Source organism: Tetrao urogallus (assembly GCF_951394365.1).
Source record: "Tetrao urogallus genome assembly, chromosome: 15".
In the NCBI taxonomy this organism is placed as follows: Eukaryota; Metazoa; Chordata; class Aves; order Galliformes; family Phasianidae; genus Tetrao; species Tetrao urogallus.
The window spans coordinates 280,600-295,591 of record NC_136828.1 but is presented as its reverse complement, the minus strand read 5'-3'; the positions used below and the strand labels follow the sequence as shown (position 1 = coordinate 295,591).

The window sequence follows — 14,992 nt, the reverse complement described above, 5'->3', positions numbered from 1 at the left end:
TCAAAAGTTACTATAAACTTTGCAGAGAAAGCAATTCTTCAAATCTCTGAAGTTTAAAAAAAAAAAAAAAACCTGCCAATCTCCATTCAGTGATCCAACCAATGCAAATTCTCAGATTTTTTTTTACACAGCTTTTAGCAATATATTTCATATAAAAGGCTCAAAAATAAACAAATGAAAAGCCAACCTAAGCTAACAAAAGATAAGAAGGAAAGCTCTCTGAGGATGCAAAACCTATACAAGTATTGAATGGATGGGGAAAAGAGCATGAATACGACAAGGTCTCACAGAGAAGTGAAACGACCACTGGGTTCCTTTAGGCTTTGCAGAAAGATGTGTCCTCCCATGAACAGGGCTGAACAGTGAAGGGGTGACAACGTTACAGAGTGCTCTGGAGCATGACTACAAAGAGCTGCTGGTGGAGCTCATGATTCTGAGCAATAAAACAGCTGACAAAATCTAGTATTAGTAAAGTCTGTGGGGAAAGAAACAGGAAAACAGCATAGCTGTAGATACAGGAAGATAAGCTCAAAATAAGCTATTTACACTCATGAAAAATCCTGGAGTCATTATGGTTGCTTTCCTGAAAAACACACCCTGAACAGCTGCCAAGAAGGCAAGTAATCGTTAGGCCATTAATGGAAAAACAGAATTGTCATTGTGTCATTTCTGTTTATTGTAGTCATTATGTATGATGTCCTTCTCTACCCAGAACACAGTCCTGACCTCCCGATTCCTTCTCTTTATCCTTCCAGGTTAAAAAGGTGCTGAGATAAGAGTTTATTTCCTTATCAGAACAGACCATACTGACGCAGACTCTTTAGGAACTTATCAACTCCAACAGATGCAATAAGAAAAAACCTGAAGATGACTGAAATTGTCACAATATACAGCAGGTAAGCTGCACACACATTTCAAGGCAATACAAAAGGTTGGAGTCTTTGTTAATAGTTATATAATTCTATTGAGAAAACACGATGAAGCATAATTAGAACATGATTAAAAATTACTTACTAAATATTCCATGCTACACTTTTCCAAAGCATGGCTGAAGCCTAGCAGAATTAGAGAACATTCTCTGTAGTAGCACAAGAATTCATTTTGCAATCTGCTTGTTACATCTAAAAACCAGAGCAATGGATATTTAGAGTATGTTAAGCACTGGGTATGCTTCAGAATTAAAGTCTGCATTTGCTAAACCTACTGACTGGCACCCGATGATTATGGGAACAGACTCCATGTTCGATAAATTTTTGTTTGACAACATTAGGTTTGAAATAACTCATGAACAATCACAGCATATTACTTCTGAAGTGTGGCAAAGGTTTCACAGCCTTTGAAATGAAAGCACTGCTCAACAAATGTTACCAGCAAGCTGCATCATCCATATCCACCTGCTAATGCTGTGACCAACAGCTGGAATCATGCTGTCTTCTCTTTGACAGGCAAAAGCAGCAATTCCACAGGGAGGAAATACATGCAATTAAAATAATACCCATGTCTCAAAATCCAGAAGAGTGACACAATGAAGGATGCATTTAATCTCAATCTAGTCAAGCACTCTCTATGACAGAAAGCATGACTGATGAGAATTCATAATACCAGGTTGGCAGCATGCCCCTCCAAAGCACTGGTGTGTGACTTAGTTAAAGGAAAAAAGCTCAGGGGGCCCTTAATTGGTTCTCTAGAGATACAAGCAACAAATCTAGGACAAAAATCATTGAAAATGGTCTATTAATTTTATTTTAAAAACTCTTTGGGAGCTATAGACAAAGGAAACAGTATTCATATTTAATACATTCTGAACAGCACACCTGGACAGACATCCACCTGACTGAAGACGCACTGTACTAGACAGACCTCAAAACGAAGGTCAGTACAATCAAAGAACATATCAGAAAGCTAATTCTGTTCCCCTGCTCCCACTGTGCAGTTCTTTCACACATTTGTTCTAGGTTATCATACAGGAAGAGCAGGCATACAAGAGGCAGAACCACTTGGAAGGCTCAGGGAAGACACGACGATTTATTTTTTTCTCTTTGAAGGTGAAAAATTATCAGAAATTCTGGGGGGTGTGGGGGATGGGAACAACCTTTTGCCAATGCTGATTTAAGGATCTGCTATGGAATCTGTGTCTTCTATAACAATATTTCTACCTATGGGCCATATGAAAGAAACTGAATTGAAGCCCACATTGTCACCAGGATTCTGTAACATTTTCATATGCACTTAATGCATAGAAATATTACATACTAGATCTGCATTAAGAAAAATTCCTTGCATTTGTGCAGCTAAGAAATTTTTTTTTATTATTACTTTCCAGCTGTATGTCAACCTAAGACTGTGCCTTCCTCCCTATAGAACTGGAGAACTGATCCAAAATGAAAATAAGGCTATTTTTCTCTGCTAGATTAGTTTTTAATTTCAATCCTTTCCCCACAATAGTTCCATAGAACACATTAAGTTTAAAAAAACCAATCTCTATGTATTTTTGAGCCTCTCTCTCCAAATCATGCAATGACTTTTCTCATTTTAGATTCTTTCCTGTCCTCTGCAAAAGCTCTCAATAGTAACAGCTGCTTACTAGCTCCATTTGTTGTTATTATTAGCCTTTACACACACTTACAAATTCACATTTCTGTTCCAATTATGCCATATTAAGGAAAACCTATTGCAAGAAAAATGACAATTACAATTCTAGTACTTAACTTCTTGGGTGAGTACAACCAATTACTCGGATAACCACATGGCAAATCCAGCAGGCAACTCTGTGATCCGCAAGAGGGAAATGGAAGAATCAGATACCAGCTCTGGGAGTGTTACTATGGCCCCTCAGTACCGAGAGTGAGGCACACAGACTCCTGCAGTTGGAAGCAGGTCAGCTGTGGCTCTCCAATTGTTGGTAATTGATCAGTGTGAGCCCCACTTTAGCCAATGTTGTTTACTGTTATGACTTGCACATCTTCTCCATTAAAAAAAGGAAACAGTCTTTTTAATTCCTCTTATCTAGCTCAGCAGGCAACTTTAATTTTTTGGTTTTTTTTGGCATTAGATATATTGACAATTTAGAAAAATCATCCTATTACCAACAGAAATGCATCCTGTCAAATCCAATTTAATAACATATTTAAAGTGAAAACTCAACCCACTACAAGAGCTAAACTCACTGTAAGGTTTTTAAAATTAAAAAGAAATCCAAGAATACAAACTGCAAAACGCAGCAGCTGGAGTCTTGAAAGGAAAACTACATGCAAACACGTCCCACTACCAAGTGAACCATCGGATCATGTGCTGTACTTTTCAGTTTTATATTTAAGACTATAAACAGGAGGGAAATCAACTTTTCAGATGGGTAGATAGTGATAGCACAAGGGGGAATGGTTTTAAACTAAATGAGGGGAGATTTAGGTTTTGATTAGATATCAGGAAGAAGTTTTTCAGTGAGAGTGGTGCAGTGCTGGCACCAATGCCCAGAGATGCTGAGGATGCCCCTTCCCTGGAGGTGCCAAGCTGGATGGGCCCTGTGCGACCTGTTCTAGTCCTGACCTTGTGGTTGGCAGCCCTGCCTGCAGCTCAGGGTGGAATCTGATGATCCTTGAGGTCCCTTCCAACCCAAGCCATCCTGTCACTCTGTGATTTCACATCCTAGTCTAATACTATCATTAGCTGCACACTCTTAAGCCTTCATGCTGCGTTGATTTTAATAGATAGGTGCAGATTTGGAATCAGTTAATTGACTGGATTTGAATTTGTTTTTATGAATTAATCATTATTCCTTACACACATGAAATACACTGAGACAGACTAAACTTTCAAGAATGCTTTATCTGACTACAATAGAGCAGAATATGCAAAGACAGATCACAGAAATGTCCACAGACTGGTGCCACTGTTGCCTGTTTAACAAAAGCTAAATTACTCATGCAAATGAGATGTCTCTGAATAAAAATTACACTCAGAAGAACTTTCCTGAGGAAGCAAACAAGTGCTTAACTGTAAAACCTTGCTAAATGAATCAAGTTGCTGAACCACCACCAACTCTGCTCGTGGGTCTAAAATTCAGAAGAATGGTTAATAACATGAACTTTAGAAATTGACCTCATAATACTTTGTGCACACCTGCTGCCTTAAAAGATTTCAGAATAGAGATGCTTGCTCACTGTTTAGTGAGAGCATTGTGCTCCCACTCTCACAGCTGTGCACATGTATCACCTGTTCACCCTGAGAAGAAAGGACAGCTGCTGGTGGCCACGAGCCTGTCAGACAAGACTTGGATCCCAAAAATAGTGGGAAAGCAGTTTCAAAATTGAAGAATTATTAAATCACAGAGTTGGTCCCAGCAGCAGCAGAGCAGAGTCCTCAAGGACTTTATATGACAGAAAAACTGCTCTCGTTTTGTTTTCAACAAAAGATGCACTGCACCACAGTGATGACAACAAAAACTGGTACAAATGATAGAGTAAGCTGCTTCATTAGGGTAAGCTCTACAGGAAGGAGTCTATTTTTTGTTAACTCAGTTATGTACAAAGAAACTGCAAAAATACTATTTTCACAACAACCAACTTTGCAGATCTTTTATTTGCCCAGCATTCTTGAGCACAACAGGCAGCTTTGCCCTAAATCCCTCTTCGTTGCTCCATGGGCAGCATCACATTCAAAACAAAGAAATGCAACCATCATCCTGTACTAAAAAAATCCTAATCAGCATCCTAAGTCAGCTTTTTTGTGCAGCTGGAACTTACTGGTAAATGCAGAGCTTGGAGAACATCAAACTGAAAAGGAAACCCAAGTAAGTGAATAAAAAGATAGATTTCCCTTTTATTCCTCCTACAAGGCAGAAGTCAGGGTAATGAATCCCAGCTCTGTCTCCCTATAAACATGAATTTATTCCCTACAGTAGTATTAAAAGGCTATCAAAGAGGTTTCTACTGCAGAACCCATACCCAATTCCTATGCATCTCCTTACTTGAAAATCTATCCTTTTCAATATTCTGCAATCATCTGACTGCTGGCAAGTTAAACTCACTTGGAATTGCTTTCCCCTTACTTTCTGTAGATAAAGCCTTTCCAGAGATATAACCTATGACTTCTGTGGCAGAGTACACAAAAAGAAACCCAGCTACAATTTCAATTTTACTGTGTTGATACATTCCTGTGGTAAACAAGAACCTTTTGTAACCCAAAGCAACCGCAGCTTAGTCCCCCATTTGGTCTATGCTGCTTTTCTTCAAAAGAAAGCATGATTGACCTTCATTTCAGTAGCCATAAATATTCCCAAGAGGCTGACCAGCACGATCTTACCCAGCTCACTGTAGTACAGAAAGGCAGGGCAAGCGAAGCTCACTGCCAAGCGAGCCATCACACATTGGTTATAACTGGGACAACCTGCTACTGAATGCCAATAGTAAAATCCAAACTCTAAATGCCAAAATTGCCTTCACAGTGTCAAATTCAAGTGGGAAAAATCACTGTAGCTTCTAGAAAACATACGTATTTTTATTTTCACGCACACAGTTCTGCCTGAATTTTAAATATGCACTGCAGGAGCCCTAGCAACAAAACACGGTAGCTGTAAGAACAGAGTGAATCAAGTGCAGAACACACAAGACAATATGGCTGCAGTTATCAGAGGTTAAAACCATCAAACAAAAACAAAAACATTCGTAACGGTCTCAGAAGAAAGCAGAGATAAACCAAAGAATTAACAGACACAAGAAAGGATGTTGCCAACTAATCCCATTTACTGCTTTCACTTTTATACTGAAAATATGTACATGAAAATGCATTTACCATTTTAGAGTTGACATTCAGAGTTAATATTAGAACTGCAAAATAAAGTAGAATGACAGCATTTCAAAAAGAAAAGATACTGCAGACAGTTAAAGTTAGGAGACTTTCAGAATAGGTAACTGTCTTCCTTTGCAGCATGAACGTGAACAAGATCACAATTAAGTGGTGATATAGGTGGATTGCTCACATACACTTTCTGGTGTAGCTACAGATTTTTCTACAAATCACTTTTTGTCAGTGTTTCAAATTACTTAAGACTGAACTAACAGGAAGAAAAATCTGTACTCAGGCTCCATTTCAATTACTAATTCAGATTTGAGAAAAAATATGTCAAGTTCCTGGTGTCACTGGCTTAAGTCTTAAATCTTTTCCAGCTTTTTCCTAGACTTTGTCAGCCTCTGTGCTGCTAACAGATTAACTACTTTCTTCTTTTGCAGTTATGTTAAAGCACACTATTTGTGGTTGGAGTTCTTGGACAATCATGCAGAAAAACATTCCATATGTTTTTTTGCCCACCTCACATCCACAAGTATGTAAATAGGATCAGTTGTCTTAGTTACTTACCCCACGGGATTAGAGACAGAACTAAAAAGTTGCTTCAATATGACATGCTTCCATTGTTACTGTGTGTAAAACAGACTTGTAATTACATCTGCTATATACTTGCATGACTTATAATCTCAATGAAATTATTATTCAAAGCTAGAAATACTTCTGAAATAGGAAAACCTTTAAGTAAACAAACTCCTCCCTTACCTTGTGAAAGGCACTGATTTGCCAGAGCAACCTGTCCAGAGTGCAGATACAAATTAAGACGTGTAAAGATGCTGCTCAGAGATGGAATTGTAATGAAGCAGAAGGCAACACAAGCCTAAAGCAAAGTTAAAAAAAAAAAAAAAAAAAAAAAAAAAAAACTGAAGAAAATTCTTAACTCAAGAGTTACAGCAATCATTTCTGATTTCATATGTGATTAGGAATGCAAATCTGTCAATAGGTTTAAGGAAAGATTTTGAATAAGAATTAGGTATTATGTGAAGTCCAAAATCAGCAACTTTGTATCTCTCATTATTATTTCAATAATTATAACAACATTTGTTACTAATTATTGTAATTACCATAGATTACCTCTACATTCAATCTATGACTCTAACTCAGATAGGCCTTCTTAAGTAACCAGGTTTTGGTCTTGAGCTACAAGCTGATTTTTTTCATTAGCATGTTGTGCTTTTATTAGATGTAGGGTGCTCAGGGGCAAGCCACGTATCAAACTCCTTATAGCAATGTGCTGTGCACGACTGGGAGGAATGAGATCTAGCATGGCATGCTGCTGATTTAAACCAACTGGAGCAGCCCAAACATCCAGATGGAATGAGTGATTCCCAGCCATACACAAGCTGCCACCTTAGTTACTTCTCTGTCCAGGACCCCAAGTGCAAGCCATAAATGAAAACTCATTCATTAATAACAACATACTCCTTCACAGCACATAAAGCAGCAGCTGATCTCTGTTGCTATGTTTCAGGTGAGAAGACTGGAACAAAAAGAACCTGAAGAGTTTGTGAGTATTTCAAAACTCTTCTGGCTACCCTTGGAAACACTAAAGCCAAAGGGAGCTCTTCATTTGAAATTCAAGCACTGTCTTCATAGAATGATTTGGGTTGGAAGAGACCTTTAAGGATCGTCTAGCTCCAACATTCTTCTGAAGCAGAGATCAGGTCACTCAAAGTTCCTCCCAAACTGAATGTGGAGACTTCCAAGGATGGAGCATCCACAGCTTCTCCAGACAACCCACACCAGCGCCTCAACATTCACAGTAAAGATTTTCTTTCTTACCTCTAATCTAAATTTACCCTTTTTTACTTTAAAACCATCCCATCAATTACAGGCTCTGGTAAAAAGTCTTTTTCCATCTTTCTTATAAGGCCCCTTTAAACACTGAAAGGCTCTATGAGACGGAAATTTGAATTTATTAATTTTTCCTGTCTCCCATTCTCTGTGTGACTGAGTTACACATAAATTAAATGCTTTATTTCAAATACAGTATGAAAAGCTGAGCTTTCTAGAATGAACATGAGCACCTCTGGGGATAGAGACAGTGTTGTCCTTTCTTGACACAAAGCTGTCAGTGGATGCTTTGGATCTACATTTTCTTAAACATAAGCATTTGGTTTTAGAGATTAAGGATCAATGGCACCGAGAGATAATGAGATTACAAACAGAATTAAAAAGTAACACACTGCTTTTGCAAACACTAAACTTTGGTGGCAGCAGATATTAGTATTGCTTAGAAAACAGGCTCAAAACATATTAGACTCTTACCTACCCTGACAAATGCAGCGGTCTTTCTAGAATGATTTCCTCTCATCACCTTTCTTGTCTCCATTGCTAGTTGGTTCACGGACTACATGCACACAAAAAAAGCAAAACATTAAGAAACATGCAGCTTTCTTAGGTCATTTGCAAATAACAAACTGCATGCTTTACTGCATGCTGTTAGAGAAGAGAAACTGTCAAAAAGAATTCAGGTATGGTGTGCCTTCACTGTATTATTTAGTTTTTACTCTCTCCCTACGTGGAGAATTTTAATGACTGATTCTTTAAGTAAATATGATTCTGAAGGTCTGTCAATGTAGGGTTTTCAATTAATTCAAGACTTGAAACTATCCCTTGTTTCCCAGCTAAAGCAGTGGCATCACCTCTTTTCTAAGCTAGAAGTCACATACAACTCACTAAAAAACATGACCAAAAAAGTAGGATTTAAAAGGAGGTATGATGTAGTGTATCACACAAAGGAATTGGTTGCAGCAAATGCTCATCTGCCATATCACTGTATACAGAAAAGCAATTAAGCTTCCCAATTACAGCAGGATTCTGTCCATGTCTGCAGATCAGACCCACTGCTATACAGAGGATTACATAAGAGAGAGCCCAAATTCCAAATACGTAAGAGTACCATTTATGGTACTTTGGCCTTGAAATCTCTCCCAGTATAACTAGTTTTCTTTGTTGCTATGATATCTATCATGCACCAGGACCTCAGAGTCAAGCAAGAAGTTTGGAGAGTTCTGGATGATAAAAATGAAAGATGAGATCAAAGTCTACTTCTAAAATACCTGATGTAAGGTCGTTAGTCATTTTGATAGTGACCAATAATCTGGGTAGGGAATGGGAGAATTGCAAATATATCCCCATCTATTAAGATAATGTAGATAAACTATTGCTTACATGAATTAGCTGGACTAGAACAGGCTCCAGATTGCAAAACATAGACCTAGCTTCAACATAGAAACTCAGTTGCTGTTCAAAGTCACGACCGAATGAAACCTATAAAGGACACATACACACAAAAAACCATTTTATTGTTGTACAAGCATTTAACTGTTTCCCAATAATTAAACTTCAGAAAAACCTGAATGTTTTGTTGTTGTTTGCGTACATTCCACTATTTTGCAAACCAAATATCTATTCAAGAAAACAAGATTTCCTAGATTCATGAGAAGTACTTTCAAAACTGGCAGAACACCCGATACTATGGAACTGGGAAACACAGGCTTGGTTAAAAAACAAACAACACAAATCCAGGAATACATCTGTGCTCAGGTTCCTAATTCCAATTTACATAGTGGGCCCTCAGGAAAAGTTATTTTTCTAACTAGATATAGCAGCAACAAAGTAATGGCAGGAAATAAGTCAAAAACAATTCCTACTTGAGAATGCTCTACTTCTAACCCTCTGGATTTTAAAACCCAGCATTGTCAGCTGGAGTGTCTGAGCTGTCAATCAAAAGCACAGCGAGAGAAAGTCTCCAGGCAGTCTATATTTATGGATACAACAATTCTATATTTTTTTTTCCTAAGAGTCATGGCTGCATTATATCTTATTTCTCAAGTCACACATAAAATAAGTCTTTAGAGAATTGAAGGAAAATTACATTTAATTCACACAATGAAAGATCAAAGGAAACATACAAGAAAACAAAAGATTGCTTCTAATGCTGCAGACCCAACTGCCTTGCTTGTGTTTATGCAACTGCTCACTCTGCCCTACCCTTAAGAAAACTGAATACCTTAATGTTCAGTTTAAAAACTGGAACTAGTAATTTGCAACTCTGGGACTTTTTTTTTTAATTATTTTTACCTCTCCCAACCAAATCTATAAAAACACATCAAGTATTCTTCAGTGTGTGAAATCTTCCTAAGGGAAATAATATGTAGGTTGCTGCAAAAGTATTGCTTCCTATTTATTCCAATGCAAACTACAGCAAATGCAAAGAACACACTAACACCATTTGATAGAGCAAATTATCAGCTACAAAACACTGTTTTTCCAAGACAGTCACCACCACTAGCTCTGCATTTTCACTAGCAGTGAACAAGAGCTGCATGTCACACTCGTACAAACCTGCACCAGCGGAGGTGAACTGCTGTCACCACAGCTGAAACGCACTCCTCATTGCTCCAATACCCACTGCTTGCTCTCCATCAACGTTCACAAGTGTCCACGAATGTCAGTGGGTGCCATTTTTACTGCATGGAGGAATTCAGTGACACATCTTTGCTCCATACACACTCTCACATCAGACGCAGCTCTGTCAGACTGTCCCTCTGCTGCTGTCTGTCACACAGCAATCAAATGTAATGGGGTGTAGGCAGGAGCGTTCAACCTCTGCTGCCATCCCACCAACATTCACCTCTGACATTGTGGGCCAACACAATGAAATAGGAGCCAATACTTTTGGAGCAGCCCTTGTATATTACTCTGCATGAAAACCTTAATACAAATACTTTAGCCACCACATTATAGAGCCTTAAAATTAAAGCTGAAGAGAGTAAATAACAACCTGGAGATACATTTGTAGAATTAAAAGGAAGAACGAGGACAAGCAGAGACAAAGCCTGCCAGTTATGACTACGTGAAAGAAAAGCCAAGCACTGCAGGCACCTGTGTAGAGAATACCAAGAGAAGAACTTAAAACACCTCTGTAAACAAACAAACAAATGAAAAAACCCACATCACAAATACAGGGGACGAGATCCAACTTAAATCTATTTGCTAAAAGGGAGAGAGGGACTAAAAATTAATTTAATGACAACAACTGGAGTTTTTGTGGGGCTACTAATGATAGAAGTTATCTTATTCCTAATAATAAAATGATCCCATTTGGGGGAATCAATAAAATGGGATCATTTTATTATGGGAAGGGGAATTTCATTTGCATAGAAGTGATTTCTGTGATCATCTCTCTAAAGCTGCAGTATAAAAGGTTAATTACTATTAAACTTATAAATACTCAGTATGTTTTACACAAGCAGAAAAATATGATTAAATACACATGTACAGTTTAACCATACCACACCATGCCAGCTTCAACACTGCATTATTTCTTTCAACACTTGCATACTCAATAAAATACACTGGTTCAGGTTTTCAGCAGCCTTAAATAAGTCATGTACCATCTTTAATTCTGGTGCATAGGCACCTGTTTCTTATGAAAATCCCAGCTATCAGGTACACCCCAACAGTTGCACACAACTGCCACTCACCATTTTTATGAATCCATTTATCAAAGCTGCTAACAACCTTTTCTCATCCTCAAGCGTCAGAGCACTGTAACAGAAGATTTACATGGCAAATTCTTGAATACTGCTTAACAACTTTTTTTTATCTGTAGGAGTTCAAATGTTACATCCTAACTTTATGCCTATATAAAATATTTATTGCGTGCTAAGACCACTAACCTCATAATTTCAGTTATAAAACAAAGGAAATAATATGAATGTCATGAAGACAACGATGCACTAAATTCCAAATTTTGTAGAAATATAAAAATTGCTAAGAGTCTCTTTACATTTTACAGAACCTTAGATTTAGTATGAAGACAAAGCTCAATGTTCTCAACTGGAGCAAGTAAGAAAATGGCTTAAGTCTTGTGTTACAACCTGAGAACTTAAAAGGGAATTGATTATAGAAAAGTATTAAGTAAACCTATTTTTTAGAAGAAAAATCATCCTATTTATGGGGGAAAACTTTTCAAATACACACTGAATAGTGTATAATAATGTATTTATTTATAATGTATTTATTTAAGAGACGACACTACCTTGTCTTTTTTTGAAAAATCCTATTACACTATTTAAAAATTGTCATTAACATCTTGTTACTAAAACAGAAAGGCAGCACTGTAAGAACTAGACTGATATGTAAAAATTTTGTTTTCAAGATTGTCATTAATATCAATTCTATTTCAAATAAGATTTGAAATAAATTCACATCATGTGAAAAATCCACCAAGTCAAATCTGTTTTACTGAAAACAGATAAACAGTTAAATAACAATTAACTACAATTTAATCCCTGTATTATGTACTCAGCTCCAACTTTGACCTTTAGTTATTAATTACCATTTACCAATAGCTCAGACACCAGATGGGAAGAGGACAATAGTTTTATTACACAAATTCTGTAAAAGCAGAAGATAATCATGATGAGATTTTCTTTATTAGGGCTTTGCCAATCAAAAGAGACAACTCTGAGAGGATCACAAGAGTTGTAATGGGATCGCCAGGTCAATTATAGGTTTCCAGTTCAATACCAAATCAAACTGCTACCAGTCTGGAGGCTGTCATCCTCCAACAACTGTTACTGTGCCAGTGAGCCCCTACAAGTGGCTTGGGACTTTCCTGAACCAGGATGTGAGGAAAAAAAGTCAGAGTTACTTCAAAATAATTAGAAATATGATGCTTTGCTGATATTCCTAGGGATCTTCCAGGAGTCCTTTTGAAGATTTCACAACCTTTGGTTATGACTGAAAGTGGCCAAAATAAAAGGATAAATTGAGGATGGCAATCTGTGTTTTAATGTCCACATATTCATTGAAAGCTCATAAATAGTTTATTATTCACTATAACTCAAAGCTGACATTAGTTTAATTGGCAAAAGTATCTTTAATTGTATTTTAAGTGCCTTCCTTAGACAAACCTACAAAATTGCTGCTGCTTTCCTTTCAAAATTCTGTTTCGCTCTCTCTCTACAGGTACATAAAGCACTAATTAAAGAATAGCATGTGCTACCACTTCATTGTACAGCTCTTCCCTCACCACTAACTGGATTCATGCCTTAATCCATCATAAAACACTCTCAGATGAGCAAGATTGTATACCAAGAAGCCAAAGTTTGTGTAAGCAGTTATTAGTAGGAGTAAAGTTAATCTTACTTCACAGAGTCATGCATCGTCTTGCAGATATGCAGAAGAGCATTGAGTATAACAGGGTCCTTTGTAGATTCCTGCTGATGCCTATAAAGTGTTTTAGAAAACGCAATGAAAAATCCTGCATTGTCAAGATGCAAAACAGTGAATAGAGCAATATATATTTAATGAGTAATTCCTACTACCAGGGCTGTAAGACTGTACAAGAGTGTACAGTTGTACATGTACAACTCTTGTACATGTGAGAATGTATAAGTTACAAAAGAGTAAAAAAAAACCCAAACAAACAAACAAAAACCCCCACTATTTTGAATGTGCTAAGATGCTCTTCTACGAAAAAACAAACTTGTTCCAGTTTCTCTCAGTGGATTATCATCATTTAGCATCTGCTTGCAATTCTGTAATCTAAAGCAAAAAGGTGATCAAGAAAAAGGCGTTTCCAAGAATCTATTAACTGAAAAGAACCTGACTTCTATAATAACTGAGCATGAAACCTCATCTTACAAATGCATTTTCAGCTGCAAAAATACCTTTTTTTAATATATAATGGAGCTTGTAAGAAGGAACTCCCTTCTCCTCTTTTACACCAAAGTAACAGTTCTATACGATGATGTCAGATGGAATAAAAAAACCTTTCATAAACTAATTAAAGCAACATCAGTTGAAACAATGCTCATGGAACAAGTCATCTGTTGATCAACAGTAAGTAGCATCAATGTGATTACTTCAATTTCAGCTTTCATTGGGAACAGTTAAGCAGTCAATCAATAGATTAACAAAACTGACAATTCCCCAACTCCCCCCACAGCCTAGATTTATCTTCACAAGATAAGTGGACTAAACAGTGGCTCAACCCATCTTCCCTAATAATCCTACAGAACGTTGCCCAGATTCTCCAGAGTGCATTTGATCTGAATATTCTCCACTTACTTAATAAAAGATTCCATGATGCACTTGCAAACCTCCACTCTCACACTCTCCTTCTGGAACATATCCAGAAATGGCAAGAATTTCTCCTGAAAGTACAAATACATGAATAATTAAAATAAGGTATTTTTACAAACACAAATTATAAAATAAATATTTTGGGTAAGTTTTATTATCAGGGTTGTTGGCTTTTTTCTTCCCCAAAATAATTTTCATCTTTTTTTTTTTTTTAATTTTGAGGGCAGTATTTTAGTTTGGAATACTACTAATGAAAGAAGGAAACAGATGGCTGAAATGTATTACCATTACTGATTATAGAATAAAATACAAAACATAGAACAATCTGAATCAAATGTAGCACATTATTAAAAAGCAATCATACAATTGAAACAGCTTAAAATCACAACAAATTCAGACACCTGTGGAACAACTGTTAGGGTATAAAACAACTGAAAAAGGCCATATGCCTATTTTCCATCGAGGATATGTCCAGGTCTAGGACATTCAAATTTTCTTCAAAGACAAGGGCTTAAGGTTGTTCAGATGCTGAGATATTTTGTTTCTGCATCATCTCAAAAATACAGTGAGCTTAAACCTGTCAGATGTACTTGAGCAATCTATGAACAAGACTTGACTCCAAAGCCATAGACTCAGTCTTGAATTTTACTCTGGAGAGCTGGTTTCACTAATTTGACATCTGCTGCCTTTCCTTTTTCCACCTCTTACCCAGACTCTGACTTCTCTAATTTTCTTTGTGATTTGATGTCAAACTTAAATTCTATGATAGAACATGTTAAAAGATAACACAGGAACAGCTAGCTATCAGCACTTACACCCAGAGATACAAATAAGTGATATTTTCTTTTTCACTGATTGTCTCCTATACTGTAACAACAAAATTTACAGAATTTAAGTGCATAAGCAAGAAAAAGTACAGGAAAGTGCAGTTAGAATAATGACTATTTAAGTAGTAAGCAGTAGACAACTCCCAAGATGTTTCTGCACTTACTTACTTGATAAAAAGTCTTCTCACAATGTGAATTTCCAAACAATCTAAACATGCAACTTG

At 36.9% G+C, this 14,992-nt stretch overlaps 1 protein-coding gene across 2 annotated transcripts in view; it reads right to left on the bottom strand.

Annotated features, from left to right (window-relative positions):
- The window catches only part of VPS35L (VPS35 endosomal protein sorting factor like), a gene marked incomplete at both ends in the record, with an annotated part of 53,842 nt that overhangs the window by 14,955 nt on the left and 23,895 nt on the right, over nt 1-14,992 (bottom strand). For both annotated transcript variants that reach the window (XM_079542718.1, XM_079542719.1), the window contains 6 exons: nt 6,547-6,661; nt 8,114-8,191; nt 9,016-9,114; nt 11,334-11,397; nt 13,003-13,083; nt 13,927-14,012. In XM_079542718.1, coding sequence (XP_079398844.1) covers nt 6,547-6,661; nt 8,114-8,191; nt 9,016-9,114; nt 11,334-11,397; nt 13,003-13,083; nt 13,927-14,012 — 523 coding nt within the window. The remainder of the gene's footprint in view (nt 1-6,546; nt 6,662-8,113; nt 8,192-9,015; nt 9,115-11,333; nt 11,398-13,002; nt 13,084-13,926; nt 14,013-14,992) is intronic.